At 44.5% G+C, this 18,802-nt stretch overlaps 1 protein-coding gene across 1 annotated transcript in view; it reads left to right on the top strand.

The window, feature by feature from the left end:
- Positions 1–17,123, top strand: part of SPMAP2L (sperm microtubule associated protein 2 like) — a 57,238-nt gene extending 40,115 nt beyond the window's left edge. Inside the window, exons 6-9 of the mRNA XM_084832182.1 lie at positions 4,560–4,680; positions 10,944–11,075; positions 12,560–12,735; positions 16,946–17,123. Of these exons, the coding sequence (XP_084688308.1) occupies positions 4,560–4,680; positions 10,944–11,075; positions 12,560–12,735; positions 16,946–17,060 (544 nt within the window). The 3' untranslated portion in view covers positions 17,061–17,123. The remainder of the gene's footprint in view (positions 1–4,559; positions 4,681–10,943; positions 11,076–12,559; positions 12,736–16,945) is intronic.
- The last annotated feature ends 1,679 nt before the right edge of the window (positions 17,124–18,802 follow it).

The following is an 18,802-nucleotide window of genomic DNA, read 5'->3' as shown; positions in this document are numbered from 1 at the left end:
GTAACGCATAGCCATCAGGACTAGTAGCTATTGATAGCCTTATGCTCCATGAATTTGTCTAATATTTGTCTAATGATGTTAAATCATTTTAACATCAACCAAATTGGTGGCCATCATTACATCTTGTGGTAGGAAATTCCATAGTTTAACTATGTGCTGTGGAAAGACATACTTTGCTCTTATGCAAGTATTAAAGGAGCAGAACCGAGATTCTCCCCCACTCCTTTCATCTGATCACACAGAGAAAGGAAGAACATGGACATCTGGGCTGTAGTAAAGATGGGGCCTGGGAAGGTAGAAGACTATTGCCCTCAATCATCCTGCCATGAATTTGCTCTCTTCTAATTTGTAACTGCACTTTCCCACAGCTACAAATAAAAACAGAGGGGAGGGAGGCAAAAAGAAGCAGCAGGAGGAGTAAAAAGAGATGATGTCATGGGAAAAAATGAAAAAGGGACAAGGCTGTAAGGAGACAGAAATATGAAAAGCTATAAATAGAAACCAACAGTCGATCACACACACTTTCTCTCCCCCCTTCCCTTCCCTTCCCTTCACACACACACACACACACACACACACTGCAGAGCCAGAGACCCTTGGAGGGATTACAAAGGACACAGACGCATATCACCCCCTCCATGGAATCCTGTCAGTGGAGGTCAGAGGACCTATTGTTGGAAGTGAGTAGGTAGACATCTCTTTCCTCCACTTTAACTTTGGGTGGAAACTACATGTGGCATTAAATATTTCACTTGGACTTGTGTGGGTCTTTTAAAAACTATGAGCCTTTCTACACAAGGTATTTATTGTGCACTTGTGATTCCTCACTCATGGTAGTTTGCGGATCCTTTACACGACGTCGCCATCCTCCATGTCCTCTCCCATTCTTTGCAACCATTACAGCAGGGAGTTTTCTAGTCTGATATTTTTGTGAATGGCAACACAAAACCCTGGTGTATTTGCAAAGTTCTGCTATACCACAGTGCCATCTAGTGTTTGTATAATGGAACATATAGAAAGGCAGAGAAATAAAACCCCCAGAAAAAACATGTGTAAAGAAGCCAGTCTTTATCCCACAAAGAATCTGGAAGCAGAAGTCTCAGTAAAGTGGTGGGTTAAAAACCATATGTGGAAAAGCCTGAAATAACAGTTGCTCCCCACTCCCCAGATCGGGATCAGGTGCATGAGGAGGAGGGGGTTAACCCTTTTGCTCTGACACTACGGTCTTGATGAAAATCACTCCAGCACCCCCCAAGCTGCTATTTATCACTGGAGGGAAGATCGCATGCACCAATGGAAGCTTTCCTCCCAAGGCTAATGACAGCTTCCTGGAGGATATATTTTTTTTATCAGGATCGGGGCCGGGGGGGGGGGTTAACTCCGTATGCACCAAGGCCCTGATCCTGAATCGCTCCTCCCAATTGCTGCTATTTACAGTTTTTAAAGAATTCACAATTCCAGATGATGAATTTAATGGTATGTATGCATGTATGTATGTATGTATTTATTTATTTCATTTCTATACCGCCCAATAGCCGAAGCTCTCTGGGCGGTTCACAAACACTAAAACCAAACAGCACACAATAAAACAATTTAAAATATATAGAACATTAAAACCACAATATAACAATACAACCACAATAAAACCTAGCAGCAGTACAGGAGTTTAAAATACAGATTTAAAACAGCAAAGATAAAAATTTAGAAAGCTAAAATGCCTGGGAAAATAAAAAGGTCTTCACCTGGCGCCGAAAGGAGTACAATGTAGGCGCCAGGCGAACCTCACTAGGGAGCTCATTCCAGAGCCAGGGTGCCACAACAGAAAAAGCCCTCCTCCTAGTAGCCACCCGCCTCACTTCCTTTGGCAGGGGCTCACGGAGAAGGGCCGCTGATGATGATCTTAAGGTCCGGGCAGGCACATATGGGAGGAGGCGATCCTTCAAGTAACCTGGCCCCAAGCCGTTAAGGGCTTTGAATGTTAACACCAGCACTTTGAATCGGGCCTGGAAATGGACTGGCAGCCAGTGCAGCTGGAAGAGTACTGGCGTAATATGAGCTCGCAGGCCAGTCCCTGTTAACAATCTTGCTGCCCTATTTTGGACCAGCTGAAGTTTCCGGACCGTTTTCAAAGGCAGCCCCATGTATAGTTTGGCCCTTTGTCTAGGCTGAAGTGCTATTTGTCTGTGACAGGATTTTGAAGCCCTCAGCTACAGGAGGTTGTTTGAGACCCTGAATGTATTGATATGTATTGATATATAGTCTGTATTTGCATGATTTAGCGCTACATGGACAAGTCTCAGTGAGCCCAAAGCAAGCCGTGGGCTCACATGGTTCCTCCTCCCCCTCTGTCTCCCATCTGGCTGAAAAGACGAATGAATCAGGATTCAATTTCTACGATTCCTGGCTTGTTGTTACATATGGACCAGGAATCATGGTTTAAAATAAATTCTAGTCAGTTGCTAAACAAGCCACCTTTAAACCATGACTTTTTAGCTGGCTTGTTAAACAAAACCTAGAGTTTGTTTTAAGCTATGATTTGTGGTTCATATGTAACAACAAGCCAGGAATCGTAGAAACTGAAACTGAATCTTGCTTCAGTTCTCTCCCTGGCCACAGGGGAGAGAGGGGAGGAGAGAGTGTGCACAAGCCCAGGCTGTACTTGGGCTCACAGAGGCTTGTCAGCATTGTGTTGAATCCTGTTTTTGTGTGTGTTATGTGCAAACTAGGCCAACCAGGGAAAATGTAATAAGAAATAAGGAATGAGTACAAGAGCAAAACCATTGCTCTATGATATTCCCCAATTCTCTTGGCCCTTGACTGTCAGCATATCTCATTGTTTCATGCTCCTCACTTTCTCTGAGCAGCAGGACATTCTAGGAATTAATCTTTTGCAGGGCCAGTTCCTTTGGGAGGAGAATGTTTGGAGAATTACGGTGTTTTTTGTAATATCTGTTTATTCACAAACATGAAAGTTGAGTGGGGTGGAGCAGATAAGCACCGGAAGACAGGCTAGTCAGTGAAGCAACATCAGTTTCCCAAAAGCTACAGCTTGCAGTACCCCACTGGCTACATTCAAATGGACAAACTATTTCCTTTCCTGTCACACCTGCACTCATTCAGAACAGTAGTCTCAGTCCACAACCTTGTTGTTAGGTGTGATCTTCACTCCTAGATAGCTGTAGAAAGAGTGACTGATCATCAGTGTCCATTAACTGCCAGTCTATACAAAAGCCTAGTTATGGTCACCTCTTCACTTCATTGAACTCGGCAGCATTTCCACAGCAGCCCTTTTCATTTTGTCTTCCTTTTTTACTAGAACTGCAGGATGCTGTCGTTTTTGGTCCTCATTTCACTGGTCAAATGCTTTACCATTCATCAAACACAATTGTTTGGCCTCCTCTCATGCTTTTCACTGTTCTGTTGGCAGTTGAACCAGACTGTTGTCTGCTCCCCCTTTTCCACCACCTGCAAAACTTCCTCTGCATGAGAAAGAAAGCAGGTTAGCAGAAATAAGCAGTGGAAATATTAGAGAAATCATAGGAGAAAGCCAGAAATAATAAGAGATATGCTGCTAAGCTTTCTTTATACAGTGAAATCTCAGTCTCTTGTTCTTTTTTTAAGGAGAGAGGCTAAGGCCTAGTTCTCACAAACAGCCGATGAGGAGGAAGCCTGTTTCTGGACTGAACCACTTGAAGGGGGCTCACATGACTTAATTGTGACAACCATAAAAAAAAAAACCCTGCATGTAGAAAACAAGCATGTTAAAGAAATTATGTTAGAAACTTTCTCCCTAGCATATCGTTTTTTAAGCGGAAGGAAATATGCACGGAGTAGCATTTAGTTATGTAAACACCAACTAAGGGCTTTTCTACATGAAGTTTTTAACCCACCACTTTACCAAGGCTTCCATTTCTGGATTCTTTGCAGGATTAAGATTGGCTCCTTTACCCAGGTTTTTTTCTGGGGGTTTTCTTTCCCTTCTTTTCCTTATGTTCCATTACATAAGCACTAGGTGGCACTGTAGTATAGCAGAATTGTGCAGTTACACTAGGATTTATCCTGCCATTCACAAATAATACCAGACTTTCCTCGTAACCCCCCCCCCCCGGCTAAAATAGTTGCAAAGCACAGGAGGGGCCCTGGAGGATGATGATGTCGTGTAAAGGACCTGACAACTACCATAAATGAGGAATCACAAGTACACAATAAAGGCCTTGTGTAGAAAGGCTCCTACAGGCCAGAAGCAGATTTAAAACATCATATGCAATGCTGTTTGTGAAAACTAGGCCTACAGAGCTGCTTGATGATCTAATACAGAAGTACCTATTGGACACCAGAAACCCATCCAGGAGAGGACGGCAGAACATGATAACAATGACCATAAGGCAACACTGTGCTGCATCAGCATAATGGCCACTAATATCTGTAAATTGCAGCTCTGATAGTTCGCTATGGAATTCCTGGCTAGAATCACATAATTCCACACGTGTGTGTGCGCGGGTGGGGCGGCGGGATTCTCAGGCAGTGGCTAAGGCTCCTCTGCTTGTGTTTATTGGCAGGCCGCGAAGCTCCCCACAGTGGCCCGTCACCTTCTCAGCACTTCATTGTAAAGCTTCCCAGCATCTTCTGAGCCTTGCCCAGCCAAGATGCCTGCACCCCTGCTTCACCCTTCCGAGAGAGGTAATGAAAATCTTAACCAGATACCGTTTGAACTAGTGTTTCTGTTTACAGCTCCATCATGCATCTGTCTCTCAGCTTTGCCAGAGAGGCACCACTTTCTGTAACTGCTTTGGGAGAAGCTTCCCCTAGCAGCTCAACTGTTTTAAAATAGCTGAGTCCAACAAGTAGTATTATCGTGTCTGGCTGCGTAATTCAAACAGTTAAAAGTAACCAGCTAAAAATAATAAATCTGTTGGTTTTGGCTTCGCGCCATGTGATAAAATGGTCCAGTAACAGAAAGAGATGATTCATCAGCATTCCATCCTCTGTTGTTTAGATAATGTGAAAATAAGGAGGTTGTTTTTGTTTGAATCAGTATCTGACATACAAATGCAAGGGGAAGGAAGAAAAGAAGAGGTGGAAAAAGCAGTGACAGTATCTTTAATGCATTTGCCTAAGTATAAGTTGTCTTGTAATCATATTTTGCTGGTGGCCTCTTAACTCCATCTTGGTTACTGGTTCCCAAGATGAAGAGTTTTAGATAAATCTGCTGAGAACTTGTCTGAATAGCAGATAACTTTGTCACATCTTTTTGCAACTTTTGTCTATGGCCCTTTTCCATCTGTGGTAGTGGACTAGTATTCATGATGCAAATCAATGGATGGTGCCTATCTGCATCAAAAGGTACTCCCTGCCAGTTCAATAGGGATAAGATGAACCATGAGATATGGATGGGAATGTGCATCCAAATGCAAATCCGCAGTGTGTGTGGAAAGCTGCTTATGCACCCAGGTCTCTCTTGCTTCCAGTTGAGGCTCTTCTCATGCCATCACCCTGCCTTGTTCACTGAATTTTAGAGCAGTCCAGAAAATGACTTCTGCTCATAATACCCTGTAGTTTCCTATCATTTCTTCCATCATTTTTCTTACCACAGAAAAACCATTAAGGAAGAAAAAATAGATAATTGTACAATGCCTTCTTACTGGTAGTGCTAAGAGCCCTTTGTCTGGAATCACCCTAAACTTTTCTGTCACTCAACTTTGTCTTCTGCTTGGATTGTCTCCTACCTACCTTTGCTCCCATTTTCTGTTTCCCCTATCTCACTGCATATTCTCAGTTCACAAGTCCCCTGGAAGTTATGTGCTCGCTCAGGGGTCCCCGAACTGTATTTGGAAATCTGATGAACTGTTGTGGGCACCACACAAAATGGCTGTCATGGGTACCTGGCTAGTTACAAAGGACAAGTAACCTGCCTATGAAACTGAGTGCAAGGCTGAGGCTAGGTTTGAACCCCAGATTCCAAAACACATATTTGACCCCACAGACTACAACAAAATAGTAATTTCACTCTTTTTCCCCACCCTCAAATTATCACCCATCATGTTCATATGTGCTTTTCCACATCCTTTCTCCCTCTGAATCATAAGCCATCCATCTATGCACACACATCCACATACACTCTTTTTCATACACATGCAGCCCATGCACACACTATCCATTCACACAAGCATTCACTTTCCATTTACGCACACAAACACATATTTTCATAATATTCTGCACATGGGGTGTTGCTTAAAAGAATTCCATGTCTGACTGAGTAATTTCTTCCATAATAGTAGCAGGGTGTTAGCCACCTATTTTAGCTGAACGGAGGAGGAGTGCATTGCAACAATAAAGGATTATGAGACAAAGAACGAAACTGGGATTTTTTGTGAAGATTGTGTGTGGGCAACAGATTGTGTGGGTGCTTACATACTAGGGCCCTTTATTGCTTCTGAAGAACTGCTGTTTGGCAATCAGCTGGAAGTACAATGAGAATGGGGGTTGCACACAATTAACACAGAGTTATTTTGAGTGTATGTATATGCATGTGTACGTGTGCACATGCATATGCGCGTATTTTTGTGAAATGGAGTTCCCCGCTTACCAGGGAGCAGCCGTTGTGGGTGTGCGCAGGTTCTGTGGTGGGAAAGGAAGGGAGCTGGCAGGAGCCTGTGAAGCAGCAGCAGCGCCTCCCTGCAACCCAAGAGTGCGGAGCCAGTGGAAAGGCTGATTGGCTCGGCTGGGGTGTGTCTGTGAGGAGACAAGCTAAGTGGGAGCAGTGGCAGGCAGTTCTCTCTCTGGGCCTCGTGTGTCGGTTGGCGCCATTGCTGTTGCTGGCTTCCCCACCCACCCAAGCCTGGGAATAGTAGATCTTGCAATGCACAGAAGTCAGTCTCCAGTTAACGGGGCTGAGAAGGAATTTTACCTGCCTTCTAATTGGCAAGAAAGGGGGGCAGGGTCTTTGCCTTCCTCACTGCAAGATTAGTCTGTGTTTAAATAAGTTGAACTATTTATTTGTGTCCTGTCTTGGTGGAATTGTATTATTTATGTCACAACTTTGTGGGGTGTGATAGGCATTGGGCTGGTTCAGTTTGGGAGGGAGAGTGGAATTGGGCTCTCCACTTGCCTGCAATGGGATCCCCTTAGGGGATCTGGGTGGGTGTGGCACCAAGACCAGGCCAGCACAGTGGCTGCAAGCATGCCACATCCAGGGTGGAGGGAAAGGGTTCACATTAGCAATCTGTGCCGTGGTGGGCCTCTGACCCTTCCACCCACCACCAACACTCCTAGCAGGTGGGCCAGGAAGGAAAATTGGATAGCAGGCAGGCTGCCCAATGGTGGGATCTGTGCCCTGTGCCTCCGCCAGTCCTATTCAAAAATTAATAAAGTTGTGGCTAATTTAATAACCCATTTAAGTTGGTGTCTCTGCTTTGTTCCTTTCATCCACCACACGGACACAATTAGACACTGCGCTGCACAATGGATGGTGTATGTGTGGGCTGCATCTGCACAAGAAAGAGAGTATGCATGTGCATGCATAGAGGATGGCAGATCAGGCATGCAGGGAGAAAGGGTATGTCTGTGGGTGGCTGATGACTGGGGCGGGGGGGAGAAAAAAGGCAGGGGGGATGAGTTGGCTGGCAGAGAGGAAAGCAAATAGATTTGGATAATGGTTTTGGGGGGAAGTTGATTCAGTGATGTAATAGGTGATCCCCCTATTACATTTGAGGAATAGATAAATTTTAGAGGAATTTATTTAGAGGTGATTGGGGAGATTAATTGGCTTGCCTTCTGTGAATTGGATATTTTGTTGTGCAAATGTGTTTTGGCATTTAGACATAGGCCTACCCTGTATTTTGTACTCTATTTCTTGAGTAAGTGATTTGTCTCTGAGCGTCATTGGTTCACCTTCTTAGTCATTCTGTGAAATTAGTATTTTGTTGTGTTTGGTGGGGTCAAATACATGGTTTGGTATTAGGGGCTCAGACCCAGCCTCTGTGTTGTACTCAGTTTCATGAGCAGATTATTTGTCTTTTCCGACTAGCCAGATCTCCATGGCGGCTGTCTTATGACTAGGCATGCCTCCATGGCAGCCATTTTATAGAGGTGTCCATAACAGTTTGTCAAATTTCCAAACATGCCCATGAGCCCAAAAAGATTGGGGACCCCTGAGCTAGGAGTTAATGTCCAGCGGAATTGTGAGCTGAAAAAATGCAGTGAGACTGTGGGGATAGAAAATGGGAATAAAGGTAGGCAGGAGACAATCCAGGGAGCAAACATCATCCTTTCTTGCGCCAATGCACTCCCACTGTGTTCATCTAAAATGGGTGGCTAATACCCTGCTACTTAGACTGTAATGTAAAATTTGTTACGCTAGGCTGAAATTACTCAGCCAGACATGGGTTGTTGTTTTTTAGCAACACCAGTGTGTGGAATATTATGAAAATATTACAGGATGGATTGCCAAAGCACTTTCCTTTCTGTGAAGACATAGGTAGAAGCAGCTCTACAGTACAGCTTTCTCTCATAAAGGACAAGAAGGGTGTGTAATGGAAGAGGAAGGGAGAGAAGAGCCATTTTCCCAAGGTGTGTGTACTGAGGGGGAGGGGAAGTAGTGCCAGCCGTACCAACAGCAGAGTGAGGTAGCCTCCTCAGGCAGTGGATGCCGTGGGGCGGTGGTGAGTGTTAGAAGACAGGTGTATGTGTGCTGTGTGGCTGGCTCTGTGCTACCTAAGCTAGTTTTGCCATCCTCCAGTGTGGTGGAGGATGCTGTGCCATTGCCACTGCTGAAGTAAGATTCAGCTGCCCCTCTGGTTGGCTTCTATATGTTGAATGGGGGCAGGGACCAGTTTGTCCTTCTCAGGCAGCAAAATGCCTTGCGCCATCTCTAGGGGCAGAAGGGAGACAGTTCCTGCGGCACAAACCAGTTGCCAAGACAGCTATTTTCTCCCCTGTGACAGGGAACAAGGATGCCATCATTCACATTCCTCCACTCACCACCCCTATGGCTGAGAAAATATATTCCTGATGCACAGGCCAATTGTCAGAATGGCTTTCTTCTTTCCTCCCTCTCCACTCCACACCCCATGATCTGGAATAAGCAAGGCCTTAGTTCAAAGTGGTAGGCAAGCTTCCTTTCCCTCCCTTGTCCTGAGCAGGGAAGGAGCAGGCGGAGAAGGCAACTAGTTGGACCAGCTTATGCATCACTTCAGCAGCCACAAAATCGCCAGAAATTGGGATGGGGGTGGGGGCTGTTATTCCCTTGGTGGAAATGTTTAGGGCAGCTGTGTGGGTACATTTGCCTTCAACCTGCAGATTATGGGAGCCAGACTAGTGCTGACACTGCTTTTGTACTTCCCAGATGTGGCAGCTGACTCCCCTGGCAGTTGAGGAGAAATGGAAATTTTGATTACCTGCAAATTTCTATTTTCAGAGGTGGCAGGGGAAGGAAGTTACCCTGCCTTTCTGAACCATGCAGTTCTAAGATCCAGGAGGTTAGAAAATCTCAACTCCTAAGTATTTTATCACATACTCCTTAATATTTTCTCCAAGGTATTTTGTTTTAGAATTGTTTTGTGTTTAATAGGTTTGATGAGCCTTAACTTGCTGGACTTAATGTGGGAGGCTGAGTAGCCCCTTCCCTTGGTATCCTAGCAACTTGATCTTTTCCTGTACTTAAGAGGAAATGCTATCCCAGAAGTAAGCACTGCCCCCTGGTACCTCCCAAAATAACGTATAGGTAAGCAAAAGTTCCCATGTACCACCTCTGGCATTGTTCCTGCCGCCATGTGGACAGGGCCTGCTGTGCTAACCCCTTACTCTCAACTTGTCTGCAGTGCAGACTAATAGGCAATCAGTTTGGGCTGAGACTAGGTAGAGCATAGAGATTTTCTACACGAGGCTGTTAATCCGCTGTATCTACTTTCAATTTTGTCTCAGAACTGAGATCCAAGCACTACACAAGGAGTATTTCCTTTCCTGCTTTCATGCTGTATGCCCTCTAGGTGGCACTGTGGTATAGCAGAGTAGCGCAAATACACAAGTAAAAGAAGTGTTTTCTTTCACTTTCACAAATAATACCACATTTTCCTGCTCTAAAAACTCTCACCAAAAGTTCTGTTTACAAACAGAAGCAAAACTGGAGGGTCATGATGTCATCTAAAGAACCCATAAACGACTGTGAGTAGGGGATGATGAGCGCATGATAAATGCCTAGTGTAGAAAAGCCCATAGAAAGTATGTGTCCAGATGCTGATGTACTTGCTGTTTCCTCTTCCCAGAGATCCTTGGGAACTGTAGCTCAGGAAGGGGAAATCTCTAGGACAGGAGTCTTGGCACCATCACCAAGTTGTAATTCGCAGGGGTGCTTCCAGATGGAGGACTCCTAGCGCTAAATTGTGCAGCTGTTGCATATTTTCCTCCTTAATGGTATTTTTGTGGAAAGAAAGAAGATGAAAGAAGCCACGGTAAAACACAAATGGGGTTCAAATGGACGAAGTCATTGTCTGGCCCCCTTTAAAATTCCGTGGATGAGGCTGGGTGATTAAATGGATATGAAACCAACAACAGAGGTTTGTGGTGTGGATAGACACAAGTTGCTTGCTTGTGCATAGCCAGTATTGCATGAACATGAACCTGTCAAAGAGGTGGGATGTTAAAGAGGAGTCTTCAGCAAGACTGGCCTCATTTTCTGCAGAAGTCCACTTTTATATCACTTTTGTGACTTTTGCAGAAAATGAGGCCAGTCTTGCTGAAGTATTTAATGAAGCACCCCTGCGAAAATGAGCCTCGTGTAGAAAAACTGTATGCTCTACCTAGTCTTTTGGCTTTTCTACATGAGGCATTTACAGAGGTTGTTCATTACAGTGTATGTAATAAGGTGTTTGAGGGGTCTGTCTTCGATCTGCCTTGTGAAAGTCTGTTCTAAAATGTCTGTCCATTGGTTTATCTGCCCTGTGTAGTTTGAAACACATGTTTCGAGGGCTGCATTGAGGGCTGCATTAACCCCAAGGACAGAGCGTCTTGCCCAGCCGATATTTAAGAAGCATACCCTGTGCTATGACAACAGATTCAAGGAGTCCCCAATTCGACAAGTAATTCTATTACTTTGGTGCTTTTGGTGTTGGAGAGATTCTTTAATATCTCGATTATCCAGGGGCAGGTTTTCATCAGTATAAGTACTCTTGTTTCTACCAGTTATATATAAAACAGGCCAGGCATTGGCTGTTTCAGGCATTGACGAGCTGCTGTGATGTCATGGAAAGCCAGGCATTCTTCTGAGGGGGAAGCTGCCAGCAATTCTGTAAGGGGACTAGGGGAGTAAAAAGTTGATTTGAATGGGAGACAAGCTTCACATAGGATGTAGGGATGGGGGAAGCTGTATGCTTAGGCTGGGAATGTGGGAGGGAAGGGAACAGAGACAGGGCTGTTAAGGAGGATGAGCCATTTCAGGCATGCTTCTTCAGGGCTTCCATCCTCCACAGTCCAGACTATCAGGGTGTATAATCCTGAGATGGTCTTTTGCCAGTCCGCTTGGCTACCACAGGGCCAGCACAGGCTGTGTAGTATAAATATTTGGCCTCCTTCAAGTGAAGTCCTAACTCAGCATGCTGGCTGGGAATTATGAGAGTTGCAGTCCAACACATCCAGAGGACACCAGGCTGGGGAAGGCTGGTCTAACCACACATGCTGCTAATTGTGTTTCTTGTAATCATGTTGTCTTTTTTTCCCCCTTTATTTAATTACAGCCATGGGGGCGGGGGGAGGGTCGATTCTGTCAGGACCATAGTTGTTGGGGAGATTTAGCCACTCCATGATCACAACGAACTCTCCCCTCCGCCCCCGGAATGTGTACATGCTGCAGTTACGCTTAGGGGAAAAATCTCCCATTGGCATCCTTGGGGGAAAAGGAACCTGGGACACTTTCCTTGTGATATTAGCTACACTCCCCAGTTGTATTGCTTAATGCTGCCACCTGAAATGCACCTCAAAGAAAGCCCACTGGCTTTATTGCACACTTGGTTGTGCTTAAACTGTACCACTTATCTGAAAACCTGAAGCTCTGGGCGAATGCAGACAACCATTTACTATGTGATAACTGGCTGTGGTGTGTATAGAGATGTTAATTGCCTCACCCATGTGGCAAAGATAATCTTACCATGCTTTTTCAGCCCTTCCCTTCCTAGTCCCTTCTCCTTGTTTACCTCTCTCTGAGATCATCACAGCAGTTCAGCCAAGGCCAAGCAGAGACTCCTTTACCTGGCCTACACCCCTGTAATTATAGTGCAGCACAGCCAATCACTGCCAGAGACTTCAGTACCGCCACCACAGAAAAAGAGGCCCAGTCTCTTGATGGAAGCTTTGGATGATTACCCAGCTGCTTAGATATCTGGGGGAACTTTAGCCACTGCCTTGTTTTCAGGGTTGTTTATTTGTGGCGGGTGCGGAGGAGGAAAGATGCCCTAAGCCTTTGGGGACTAAGCCTAAGTCTTTATATTCTCCTAGCTTTGTTGGAAATATACTAGATTTAATCCAGTGTCTGCTGTTCAAAAATAAATGCTCCTGCTTTGTCCTGCAGGTAAGCCGGGCTGCCCAGCAAGCAACGGCAAGTCCAAGGATAGTAGAGCTTGCGAAAGCCAAAATGCTCCCTGGTGATAGTTCCCCTGACCGTTCTGCTGAGTGGCCTGTGTCAGTGGCAGCAAAGCACGCAGTGGCTACCCCTAGACTTGAGGAACTTGCTCAGCCTCCCAAAAGGTGGGGTTCCCTGGGATGACTCGATAGATATGTTCGTGCAGTCAGGGTCTGACTGATCCTTAAACTGGAGATCAGGAAGGAAGACATCTGTGGGTGTCTTCCTCTGAAGTGCATGGTTTTTGCTTAAGCCATCTGGAGAAGTTTGCTCTGGAAGTGCCTTCCTGCTGTGTCCCAGTTCTCTGGTTTTTATTTACATTTATGTGTCACTTCCCACCACAAAAAGCAGTCTTAAAGCAACTTACACACACCAATACAGAAATCCATAATTAATAAAACAGAAAACCCCGCATTCAATATAAATCATAGTCAGCACAATAATACAAATAAAAGTCAACCCCATAAAAACATAATCTAAAAACAATACAATACAAAAAAGTATTAATTAAAAATACACAAAATCTCCCCACCCACAGCCTAGAATGAACACCATGAAAATAGTCCGCAATGGTCATGCCATAACTAATGTCCAAATGCCTGGGAAAATAAATATGTCTTTGCCTGGCAAGGAAAAGATGACGGTGTCGGTGCCAGGTGAGCTTCCTGGGGGAGAGCATTCCATATATCAGGGGTATCACAGAAAGGCCCATCCCCAAACTGCCACCCCATGAGCTTCTCTCAGGTTATGTCGAGAAACATGGTGAATCTTGAGGCATGTTTCATAGGAAGACCCTTTCAACTCAATGATTCTGTCTTCTCAACAATATATATTCATACCTCGGGGGGGGGGGGTGTCCCTTAGGAATGTTTATCTCCCAGCATTCCAAAGTTCCACTCTTGGTATCCATGATACTGATGAGGGCAGAAGCGGGAAGGTTTAGTTCTAAATATGTTTTGAGTTCCTGGCTGCCACTGCAATCCCACCATCACTCTCCCCAGCTGTGAAAACAGAACCCTGCAGCTCTTCATTCCATTTCTCCTCTGGGTTCCCCCACCATCAGAAGAATGTAGGTGATTATGGAGGAGATCTTCTCAGTGGTAGTGCCGCTTTTATGGAATTCCCTCTTCTGGCAGGCTTGCTTGGTACCTACTCTATTATCTTTTTGGTGCCTTTCTATTTTCTCAGGCTTTTAATTGTCAAATTATTATTTTATTGCTGCTAGTTTTATTTGCTCTTTTATGCCTTTAATTTTGTTACTATCTTGTTATATTTGTTTTGCCACCCTATTTATATTGCTGGGCAGCATAGACATTTAAAAAATAAATTCAATGATAAAGAAGCCCCTACTGGTTTAAGACCAGAACTGAGGCTAGCTCATGTTGGCTCAAGATCCATAAAACCAGGAAATTGGAAGCTGAGGCTGATAACTGATGTGATCAGTGATGATGTTGTGCAAGGTCAGAAATTGTGCTTGCTTAAAGCTCCCCCCCCCCCGCATGCCCTCACTTTCCCTTCATCTTTCAGGCCCAAATCCACATGGGGAAGATAGAGTGCCGGGACTAAGGATGGGTGAACTTACTGTGGTCTTGTGTAAATGGCCACTTTATGGCCTCTATTTGCATAAAATCGGCCTTTACAAAAAAGGCTGAGCCACCATTTTTCAGCTCAGCAAGTGATCAGGGATCCCTGTGCTTGCCCAACTTGGTGTGTGCCGTGTTGGGCAAGTGTGGGGATCCACAGACTGGCATCTGGGAGGCCGAGCCAGCGAAGCTCATGACATCCCTACCTGGGACCAGCAAAGATGCCCACATTGTCCTGGTCCTGGATTGCCTTATGAAATATCTGAGCTAGAGAGAGTTCTGAGTACTGAGAGTTGACCCAGGCCAGTTTGTTGCTTACATCAGTGTCTTGCAGGATGGGTTACACAGTGAGAGGAAGCCCTCTTGTAGCAGAAAGGCTAGTTGCTTCATAAGGCAACACAGGACCAGGACAACATGGGGCATCTTTGCTGACCAAGGAAAGGTGTGGGTCATGGAGGGTACTCAATTTGTCACAAGTACAATTTGTGACACACACGGGGCATATCAATTAAGGCAACTGTCTTAGCTTCTGGTTTCTGGCTTTTCCTTGAGTTAGCATGAGATCGACATAAATCTGGTCTTAAACCAGCAGGTTTTTTGATAATTGAATTTCCCTGGTTTTGGAAAAGGAAATGTATCATTTCAGTGTTGGCAAACCTACTCTCTCCACTTGTGAAGTCACATTCCATAACTAAAGAAATATGCCTTGCACTTAGAAGCCCACTATAATTCCTCTGAAAAACTTGGAGTATTGGCAGCATTCTAGTTTCAGAGTGAAACTGAGGGCTTCATCACACAAGGCCAAAAATCCTGCAATTTACCAGGGCTTCTGCTTCCAGAATCTTTGTGGGATTAGATCGGGTCCTTTCCACGTGGCTTTAAAAAAAACCTAAACTTGTATGTGCTTCATACAAAGCCACTAGGTGGAGCAGTTGTTTTATTTGCAATAAAAGCGACTTTAAACAGTATACCCTCAGTTATATCGACTTCATGCTGGGAGGAGGGAAAATGCCGGACTTTCATCCTCATGGAAAACAATGCAGTAGAGCTCACAAGGATTTTCCCTGGAGGAGGGCTGCGTCATGTACAGGACCACAAGCTTCTGTGAGTAAGCAATCTCCATAGCAAGATAAAAGCCCCGTGTGAAGGAGCCCTGAGAATGCCTGACAGAACTTTGTCAGAAGGTGCTGCCATGGGCTTTCATGGGGCAGAAACTGCGCTCAGAATGTCACCAAACCAATGCAAGGCACACCTCGATAGGCCTGAATAACATACATCAGTAGTTTTCACCCAAATTTGAAAGAAATATATGATATGCTGAGCTTGGAGTAAAAGCTAAATGTATTGATTTTCTGCACTTTTTAATGTACTGTGCCTGTGACAATTCATACTGGATCAGTCTAAAATTTTGCACAATTGTAGATCTCATTGGATAGACGCGAAGTTTCAAGTTATTAGCTCAACAGGTATCATTCTTATTAGCGGTAGAAATTTGAGGCTTATAATGGTGGAAGCTTCTTCTTTTTTGCAACTCCAGTTTTGACTGTTAGATGTAAAAGCATTCTTGGATGGATCCAGGCTAAGTTAGTTGAACTTAGCTCCCTTTAAATTCAGTGGGGTTTACACCAGCTAATTTAGGCAGCAATCCTAATATACACACTTACCTGGGGATAAATTCCATTTAACACAATGGGGCTTACTTCTGAGTAGACATGTATAGGACTGCAGTGTCTGTCTGGATTCAAACCTCTGTTTCAAACTTTTCTAGTAATCAGGATGTTTTGGATCACATGTTCAGAAAATTTCAGCTAGCTATGTATTCTGGAAATACCTTAATAATGTTGATATTCCCGGAGAGTGATAGAACGATACATTCTATGTGTGATTCAACAAGATAGGTTTGCAGCAGATAAACAATATATAGATAGATTCCATGACATTAAGTTTCATTAACGAAGATAAAAGTGCTCCTCATATTGCTACAAAGCCAGGAAATGTAGGGTTCAGCTAATTCTGATATTGGCTTAAATCCGCCACTGCATGAGTGGACTTCCCCATGTCTTTTCTCCCCTGCAGTTGGCCAGGCATCTTATGGAGCTGCTCCAGAGGGTCCCCCAACTACAAAGGAGAAGGGGAAATTATGCCACCAGCAGTATCTGTTCCTCTGGCAAACGGTCAGCACTGGACCCAGCCCATAAACAGGAACAAGTATTACTACAGTGTTATATCTCAAGAAGCCAGCCCCAGTCTAGAAAAGCCATTTAAAATGCTTCTGTGATGGCTTTGAACACCCCTTGTGGAAACTGGCATGCAGTGTGATCCTGTGCATGTCAGTTCCACAAGCAGGGGACTCCAGTAGGACTGTTTTTACTCTCTCTTGCAGGCATAGTTATGTTGTTGCTGTCAGGGATAGGACTGACTCTTTGTGAGAATATGACCTGAACTAAGCCGCATTCCTCCCCCTCAGACACCAACCCTGATTCTACCCAGATTTTCTCCTTGTGGTGATGAGGTTCCACTGGCATAAGGTTACGCTGCTCCGCTATATTCCTGGCACAGCAGTAGTGCAACGCCACGATAAGTTCACAGCGCTGTCTTCCCACTTGCACAACAGAACTTAGTAGCAATCCTATCCCTGCCCAGTGGGACTACGGTCTGGGGTAGGATTGCTCTGTTAACCCTGTAGATCCACTTGGTAAGAAGGAATATTGTTTAAACTGACAGATGTTCTTTCCTCCCATTGTACTTGCAGGGCCCCAACCAACTTTGTCCAGTTTAACCCAGAAGCCTTTACTGTAAAGGAGTCTGCTAAGAAGGCATTGTGTTCAGAAAGAATCAAGGAGCTTGCACAGCCGATTAAGCACTGACCTAAATCACTAGATGCGCCTAACTCCCCTGGCACCTAATTTTTAATAAATTAGGAAAAGGACTGTAGTTGCCTCCTCTGCTTCTTTCCGCACCATCCTTCACCCTCCACAAATGCTCAGAAACATTTGAAAGTCTGCTGAGTATTGAGTTAAACCAGCCATTCAACACATAATTATTCTTTGTGTTAAATGGATAAAATCCTGCCATTTCAAAAACTATATTAATGTTTTTATTTACGTAAAATGATGTTTAGGCCACTTTTAAGGACTGAATTCATCTTTTTTTCCTCCAATGCAAGTATTCATTTCTTATATAGTTTTCAAGACACTTTGCTACAAAATATTAAAATCCATTTGAAGAATAAATCCAATAAAAATGGAGCAATAATAAAAATAAAACAGCAATAAAGATATGATCAGTCAAATGCCTTAAGAACAGCACACATACCTTTACAACATAATTAATGAAAATGCAGAGTAAAAACCTTATTTAAACTAAATTAACTAGAGTCCTTAGCAAAATATTCTGTAATGTAGCCATCCCCAACTTGGCGCGCTCCAGATGTGTTGGACTGCAACTCCCATTGGCCACGCTGCCTGGGAATTATGGGAGTTGCAGTCCAATACATATGGAGGATGCTAAGTTGGGGAAGGCTTCTTCAGTGCTTTCCCATGCTACAAGCTTACGCTTTTTGGAACAAACTAACATATTCTGCTCCTTGATAAGGTGCTGAATTTGAAGACATGTATAAATGGCCAGTATCAGTCTGAAATGTAGTAATGTTCACAGCTGAAGAGCTTGGGGCTTGGATAGGGTTAGCCTGAGCTCCTGGAGCACGAGTAGTGTCATCTACCACGAGTATAGAAGATGGTGGCAGCATTACACATTCAGAAGTGTCGGATCAAATAGCTGCTGTAAATTCACATGTCTCTGGAACATCATCACCAGCGAAAGGGGAACTTTTGCTGGTGGTGACACATGGGAGAACTGTCTGTGGTCTCCGAGTCCCATAATCCCTGGGCAGCCAATAGTAATTTGGCACGATTGTAATTCAAGCCTGTGTTCTGAACCACACCCTCTCTCCCAACAGAGGGGTTGCTCCCTCCCTCTCACACCCAGTGAAATGGTGGGTTTTCTTTCATTAGTGTTATTTAAGCAGAAGCCGGACGACCAACTGTAGGGATGCTGCAGTTGCATCTTGCACTGCAGATCATGCATGGAGTAGGTGGTTTGACTAGATGACCTCTACGGTACTTTCCAACTCTATGATTCTGTGATTCTACTGTGGAACTGTGAGGTAATCTCCCAAACAAGGTTGTGCTAGAACATTTATGTAAATTATTTTAAGACAGGGGTTTTGAAGAAGACTACCTGGACGGCCCTGCTGAAGTGGCTGGGTCTCTTTTTTGCCAATCAAGAACTCCCATAACTTTACCATTTAATTCATCTTTTCTCCTAGAACATGTAACCTTAATGTAACTCTTCTCCTGCAAACTTTCTTAAGATATGTAGCAGTTTTCCAAAGCTCATTATGTGCAGATTGGTGGCAGATTAGGCCACGAAGCTGATGTTCTTCATGGTCTCTGTGCATCACACACGGGCTCTGCACCTGCGCGGAGCCTCGATCTGCAAACTTCCTCAAGCTGAGGTTCTTGGTGGGAACCCCCTGTCACTGTCCCAGTGTGCATCTCCTTACTGGATTCCACTTATTCCCTCAGTTCTTCGACCACCATTGTGGCAG

Source organism: Heloderma suspectum, chromosome 2, assembly GCF_057233095.1.
Source record: "Heloderma suspectum isolate Gila_16-S chromosome 2, 16-S_ref, whole genome shotgun sequence".
Classification (NCBI taxonomy): domain Eukaryota; kingdom Metazoa; phylum Chordata; class Lepidosauria; order Squamata; family Helodermatidae; genus Heloderma; species Heloderma suspectum.
The sequence above is the reverse complement of the archived record's forward strand: the minus strand, read 5'-3'. Positions and strand labels throughout refer to the sequence as shown.